The sequence below is a fragment of the Chenopodium album genome, chromosome 2 (genome assembly GCF_948465745.1).
Source record: "Chenopodium album chromosome 2, dcCheAlbu1.1, whole genome shotgun sequence".
NCBI lineage: Eukaryota > Viridiplantae > Streptophyta > Magnoliopsida > Caryophyllales > Amaranthaceae > Chenopodium > Chenopodium album.
This window is the reverse complement of record NC_137835.1, coordinates 19,668,782-19,676,258: the sequence shown is the minus strand read 5'-3', so window position 1 is coordinate 19,676,258 and position 7,477 is coordinate 19,668,782. Positions and strand designations below refer to the sequence as shown.

Genomic DNA, 7,477 nt, shown 5'->3' with positions numbered 1-7,477 from the left:
CTTTAATTTATTTAACTTACTAAACTCACATTTCTATCAATACAAAAAGAAAAATCTCAAGTCACACTCTTTTTAATTACCAAATTACAATTCTTCAATTATTTAAAAAAAAAAAAAAAAAAAAAACACGCGCGCACGCACACCAAATCCCAAAAGAAGTCGGACTTATTTAGCATTGTTTTTTGTTTTCGGTTGAAAAAAAAAAATTAAAAATCAAGAAAAATTAAATGTGTTTTCACTAGTTTGTTGTCATTTTAAAAATTACGATGATTTTAATAAGTTTAACTAATTTTTGATTCATTATATGATACATGTATATATCAACATATGATTTTAAAAAACAAAAAACTTAAAAACATAAAACCATAAGAATGCGAAACAAATATGTTTGTCCATTTGTCCAACAATGGAAACATTCATATGACTTGTAGCCTATATTATACAGATTAAACAGCAACCCTATAAATATGTAAGACTGTAAGTATTATATAAAGAGAAAATTCATGACTTGTAGCCTATATTGTCCAACAATAGAAAAACTACACACTCAATTCAGAGTATGAGACAATGTTCTCTTGCAGTCATACTAGTCAACACTTACATATTCAAGAAAAGATACAAGCAAATATTAACTATATTTCTTGTATATTAGAGTTTCTTCATCGTCTTAGGCGGCTGTTTTTTGGGGCAATTCTTCATTGTTGATGAACTCCTTAGGCGGCTTTACAATCAGCACAGGACAATGTGCATGGTGCGTACAATAATCACTAACGCTTCCCAGGAAGGCCCTGTAGGTACATCATTATTTCAGATCAATCAGAAATTCAGAATTATTTTGAAAATCAAATCATAATCATACTATATTCACATTATAGGTAATTAGCAAACTAAATTACTCCTCCACCTTTAAAGGTTTTTATTATTTGAACGGTGATTATCTCACAATAAAGTTAAAACAAGGTAAAGAAGTTCTATACCAAATATAACTGATAGAGTATAAAACATATTACTGGGCCTCAACCAATAACTGATAGAGTATATAACATTATTATGGTTGAGGCCCAGTAATATGTTTTATACTCTATCAATAACTTTTCTAATAATAGTAGAAATTAAAACTAAAAATGTTATTATTTTTTCACTTAACTATGTGATTTGAATTCAACTAAATTATATTTTATTATCTAAATATTATCCGATCCACAAAGCTTACCAATCTATCATAACCCAATTAATACATGGAGAGAACTACAAACGGCAATGGCATGTCAGTATTCAACGAACTCAAGGTCTCGAGTATCACCCTCTAAGACTTTATTCGAGGTCATCATCAATAAACTATTCTAAGAGTTGTGCTCAGTTATTCTCTTGTTTATCTGGGAATATAATCGTTTTTCTAAGTACCAGTAAAGGGGTATGTACGTCTTTTCATATACTAATTGAGGGGTACATGTGTAATTCTCTCACCAAACAGTAAATGCAAGTTGCAAATAGTAATTGGCTAGCTGACCATAAGTACTGAATAAATTACCACATTTTTCAATATATTTACAGAAATGTCGTCAGATTTAAAAATTCATTTATTTGGCGGATATTCTAATGTTTGCCAACAAAGCCGCGAGTCCGCGACAATAAGCAACATTTAGCTTATATGGAGTAAAGTAGAGTTATATATTCACCTTTTCAGCACGCCAAGACCGCGACTACCTACAACCAACAGGTCAACTTGCTTCTGCTCAGCAACTTGACAAAGTACTTCCTTTGGTTCACCACGCAAAGTCAATGCTTCTGCTTTAATCTATGTTCAATATTGTCAATCCATAATTAATTCATCAAGTTAGTGTTATCATTGATAATACTGCATTAAGCTAAGAGCACATTCTCCTTATTTAATTTTGTACTCACCTTCAAATCCTTACAACTTTTCATAGCCCGAGCAAATATACCTGCCGATATTTGCTCTTGTGCGTGCTTAACAGATTCTAAGACCGAAGTTGTCGTATAAACAACTGCATATACAAATTTACACACAATACACAATTTTTAGATATTTGATACAGAGTACTCTGTTTAGAAATAGCACAATTGCACCATTTATTTATTTTTGCCAAAACTGCACCATTTATTTAATTAAAAATTGAACTTTAACAGATTCTAAGACAGAAATTGTCGTATAAGCAATTGCTTATACATTGTCACACACAATGACACAATATTCAATTTATAGATATTTAATTTAATGCGCAATTTAGAAATAATTGCACAATTTAATTAAAATGGACTATCACTCGTTGAAAGAACAGCCAATGAGCCAAATTTGCAAAATACTCCGTATGCTTTACTTGCAATCTACTCCGTTTTTAAATACTTACTACATTTCTTCATGCGCGGAATTTTAGGAGAAATTGAAGAAAGTAATAAATATGTAGGTAGTGGGGTATTTGAAAAAATAAAAAATTGTAAAAAGCAAAAGTAGTAGAAGAATAGGAGGAGAGAGAGAGAGTTATGTTGGGTCCACTAAATATCAAAAATGAATTAAATATTGTAAAAGTTTTTTATAAAAGGAAATGGAAAAGTATTTAAAAACAGCCGGAAAAGAAAAGTGAAGCAAGTATTTAAAAATAGAGGGATTTATTCCGTATGTAAAAAAATAAGAACAAATGAGCTATTACGAAATATAATATCAAAAGCTGGAATAGCTCAGTTGGTTAGAGCGTGTGGCTGTTAACCACAAGGTCGGAGGTTCGACCCCTCCTTCTAGCGTAAAAAATTAAGTTTTTAAATTTATTTTTTTTAAATAAATTTGTAATAAAAATTGGAAGGAGGTTGATATCATTTTTATCATGATAATATACGAGTACTTGAATTTTTTTTATTTTTTTATTTTTTACAAATACTTCAAATCAACAATCTTAAAATAGCCTCAAATCGTCTCTTCTATCATTATGATATGAACTGTAAAAAAATGTTTCAAAAAAAAGAAAACAGAAAGAAGATAGAAGAGAACAAACCAGGTCCGGCAGGATAGACATAAGTTTGGAAAGGAAGGTTGACATGAACCAAGTACACCAAATTCTCCCTTTCTTCATTTTCAGTTGAAATAACAGGCTTCAAAACATTGGATAAAACCCAGTTTAGAGCGTAAAAACTCCCTTTACTTTCATCAAGTGCTATCATCACCTTCATTTTTTCTTTCTTTTTTCCTTTGGTATGTTTTTATTATTTAGAAAGATTTTTTAATTTTTTTTTTAGAGTAATTATTTTGAAAGTGGATCAAGACAAATGGTGTTTGTTGGATTGATTTAGGGCTGTATATAAGGGAAGATGAGTTAAGAGAACATAGTATTCAGGGAAATACAATGGGCAGCTCATGCAAATGGCCCTACACCTAACACGTGTACCACATCTCAGACTCCTGCTATGTGTTGACGTACCTACATACGGAGTATCTTTACTGTTTTTGTTTCGTACTCATTCCGTTTTTATTAAGTTCCTCACCTTGACTATAAAAGCATTGCCACTAATGGGCATTTTTTTGGTTGTCCAATCTCTCTCTAACCACTTTCTCACTCCTCCTCCCCATGGGCATTTTCTTGGTCATTTTTATTCTACACCAATGGTCAAAAATTATAATCCCCACCATTCTCTCTCCTATTTTTAACCCTATACCCCACCAATATTTATCTCTCCTACACATCATTAAATTTGTAATTTAGTATTTCTTAATTTTATTGTTAACAAAATTTTGTATTGATTAAATTATTTATGAGTAGTACAATATTAATTATTTTTAATATTAATTTTTGCAAAATGTATTTTTTAATAAAATAATAATATTTATTCTTAACTAAATTTTTTTATTGATTAAATTATTTAGAAGTACAATATTAATTATTTGTGTCATTATTTTATGCGAAATTTCATTTTTCATTAGTACAACATTAACGATTACAACATTGGAACATAATGATCGTACACCAATCATACAAACCAAATAAATTAACGATTACAAAACTATTTATTCATTACGACCGTATTTTTGCCAAATATGCTCAACTAAATCATCTTTCAAAGAAAAATGGGTTTGGCTATCACGCAGGGTAATTCTTCTTTGAATATACGCGTCAAAATCAACGTTTGGTGGTCGGCCAACGTCAAATTCGAAAGGCTCGTTGTTATTCACTGTGGCACTTATACTCGGACCGGACCTTGCTCTATGAAGCTGAGGGCGATTTTCTTCGTAATACCTTTTCAAAACTTCGGCACGAGTGTAATTGTGTCGTTCATCCTCGACAATCATGTTGTGCATAATGATACAAGCTTTCATTATGTCGCTCAAAATGTCTTCGTCGAAAGCAAGTGAGGGTTGTCGTAATATGGCAAACCTAGCCTGTAGAACTCCAAACGCACGTTCAACGTCTTTCCGAGCTGCAGCTTGTTTATCTGCAAATAACTTGTCCTTCTGGAGTTGAGGATATGTGATACCTTGTATAAATGTTTCCCAGTTCGGATATATACCATCTGTTAAGTAGTATCCCATGTTGTACTCATGGCCGTTTACCATAAAACTAATTGGTGGTGCCCGACCTTTCAAAACATCGTCAAACACCGGAGAGCGGTATAGGACGTTAAGATCATTACAAGAGCCGGGTATTCCAAAAAATGCATGCCAAATCCATAAATCTTGATCCGCAACAGCTTCGAGGATAAGGGTTGCATTCTTGCTACGACCTGCGTATTGTGCTAAGCCATAGGACAGTTCTTCCACTCCCAGTGCATGCAGTCGATGCTACCGATCATGCCCGGGAATCCACGCATTTCATTTTGGTGAAGGATTCTCCTTAAATCTTCATCTGTTGGACTTCTTAAGTACTCGGCCTCAAAATGCTTGATCACCCCTTGAGTAAAATGTTGCATTGATTTTCTAGATGTTGTTTGACCCATGCGTATGTATTCATCTACGGAATCCGGAGCAACACCGTACGCTAACATTCTTATTGCAGCGGTGCATTTCTGCAAAGGTGATAAGCCAAGCCTACCAGCTGCATTCCTACGCTGCTGGAAGAACGGATCGCCCTCAACCACTTTATTCATAATCCGACAGAATAAAGGTTTGTGCATTCGAAATCGACGACGAAACTGATTTTCGGAATACACAGGATTTATTGCAAAGTAATCATTGTACAATTGCAAATGCCCTTTCTCCCTTTCTCTATCTCCCCTATGCTGCGGGACTGTTTCATCTTCATTTACAATTTCGGTCTCGGATGGAGGTGGTTGAGGAAGCATTATGTTAGGTAAGTGATTTGTGACAAATTCGTCAACTAGATTATCAAATTCCGCATATTGATCTGAATCAGAAGAATTTGAGCTTGAGGTTGAGCTTATGGAAAACATTTTTTGTGTTTGGTTTTTGAATGTTTTGGTGTTGTGGATCAATTTATGGATTTCACACCTTTAAATAGGAAATGTTATCAGTGCATGTCCTTCAACTGAGTGTGAACTAACTACTCAATGTATAGTAAAAACAAAATACATGACTACTCAATTCTTAATAATCAATACCAATGCTTGTCATACGGTTGAAGTTATGTATGAAATGACTACTCAATGGTTGTATAAAACAAAAACTACAATTGGACTTGACTACTTTTTGGGATTTGACAGTTCAATGGTTGATAAAACCAACCACTTGACTCATAATTGTATAAGACAAAATCTACACACAGTAGCTAGTACTTCACTCATAATTGAACAAAATATATGAAAATGTAATATAATTTGATAAATTTTTGGAACATAATTAATAATAAAAATTAATTCATTGCAACATAAAATAAACAAAATACTTGAAATCATAATGCATAATAAACTACTCTACTTTCCACCATACACTTCTTGAATTAGTTCCTCCTTCCACGCTTCTTCAGTTGGTGTAAGTGGCGTCGTTTTGGACATAATTGCTTGCAACATATCAAATTTCATCTTCTTCTCTTGTAATTCGACCTGTTTGTTTTTCCTCTTTTCCTTTTCCCTTTCAAGCTCCAACCTTTGCTGCCGTAAATTTGCCTCAAAGCTTCTAACTTCAGTACAAGCCTGTATCTGTTCACCAATACTTAAAATTGCACTATCATGAGCAATAGCTTTTCCCTTACGCTTAGCCTTTGCTTTTTTTACCCCGTCGGGTCTGGGTATACCTCCTGATGAAAACCCACCAACGGGAACATCTCCTTCAGCTTCACTGTTAGTTCTCGATCTCTTTCCACTTCCACTGCTATCCTCGGTGTCCCCTTCCGGACGCAGTTGACAATCCTGTCGTTCCTTTAGTGACAATGCCCATCTGAGTTTCGGCCTCCACTTTGGTTCATTCTTTATCATTTCCCAAGCGTGGGGAAAAACAAAATTGTGTGGTGGTTTGGCTGATATATGGAACAACTTCGAGGCCTTTTGAATTCGATCAACTTCGTTGAATCCACTTCCAGTTAACGGACCCGCTTCATCATAACAACTTGTCCATAACAGTACATCTGCCGCCATCCTTCTCCAACGGTTCTCCAAACTCTTCGCATTTCTGGGTGGTAGTATTTCTGGCTTCTTAGCTTGAACCATGTCGTACGCCGCAGATATTTGTCGCCAAAGTTCAGCTGCTTTCATGCCCGTACCCACTATCGCATTTCCACTGTATTTTAAATATAGCCCAATAAGAGCTTCATCTTCTGCGACTGACCAAATACGACTAGCTTTAACGAGTTGTTGGTTGGAACCCACCCGCATTCTTTGAGTCGACGGAGGGTATTGAGGTGTCTCAGGCACATTTTCTTCTTGGCTATCATCGTACTGAGAGTTACTTCCTTGGTAGACAGGAGGTGATTGCTCGTAATCAGTGTTTTCAGTTGGAATTTGTGGAGGTATTTCAAGTTGTGGAGGTATTTGTTGTTGTGGAGGATTTTGCAGAGAGGTGTTGCTCAATCTTTGTAGGAAAAGTTGAAATTGAGGTTGATTCATGAAATTCTCATCAAAATCATTACAATTTTGAGAAAGTATTGAGTAAAAGGGGTTATTGGGATCCATATCTATTTTTTTTGATTAATTTCAAAAACTAACACAATAATAATAATAACTATTATAATAATAATAATAATAATAATAATAATAATAATAATAATAATAATAATAATAATAATAATAATAATAACGAACAACAATAATAATATTAATAAGCTAAAATAATAACAATAATAATTATACTTCCAATAATAATAATAATAATAATAATAATAATAATAATAATAATAATAATAATAATAATAATAATAATAATAATTATAATAATTTTTATTTTAATAATAATAATTATAATAATAATAATAATAATAATAATAATAATAATAATAATAATATTAATACTAATATTAAAAGGATGACTAATTATGAGGGAGAAATTGAGAGAAAATGTAAATACAACAAATTTATGTGA

General features: G+C 33.0%; 2 protein-coding genes and 1 non-coding gene across 3 annotated transcripts; 1 reads left to right on the top strand and 2 right to left on the bottom strand.

The window, feature by feature from the left end:
* Positions 1-573: 573 nt before the first annotated feature.
* Positions 574-3,217, bottom strand: LOC145584211 (uncharacterized). The gene is made up of 4 exons (XM_081641109.1): positions 3,012-3,217; positions 1,906-2,009; positions 1,680-1,798; positions 574-788 (listed from the first exon to the last, which is right to left on the bottom strand). The coding sequence occupies exons 1-4, from the start codon at positions 3,184-3,186 to the stop codon at positions 668-670; spliced, it is 519 nt and encodes a 172-aa protein (XP_081497235.1). The 5' UTR covers positions 3,187-3,217; the 3' UTR covers positions 574-667.
* TRNAN-GUU (transfer RNA asparagine (anticodon GUU)) lies at positions 2,690-2,763 on the top strand. The gene has a single exon. It is a non-coding gene; the product is annotated as a tRNA-Asn (tRNA).
* Positions 3,218-4,018: 801 nt separating the features above from the next.
* On the bottom strand, positions 4,019-5,409 carry LOC145570178 (uncharacterized). The gene is made up of 2 exons (XM_081629201.1): positions 4,746-5,409; positions 4,019-4,653 (listed from the first exon to the last, which is right to left on the bottom strand). Exons 1-2 carry the CDS (start codon positions 5,395-5,397, stop codon positions 4,019-4,021), a joined length of 1,287 nt encoding a protein of 428 aa, XP_081485327.1. The 5' UTR covers positions 5,398-5,409.
* Positions 5,410-7,477: the final 2,068 nt, after the last annotated feature.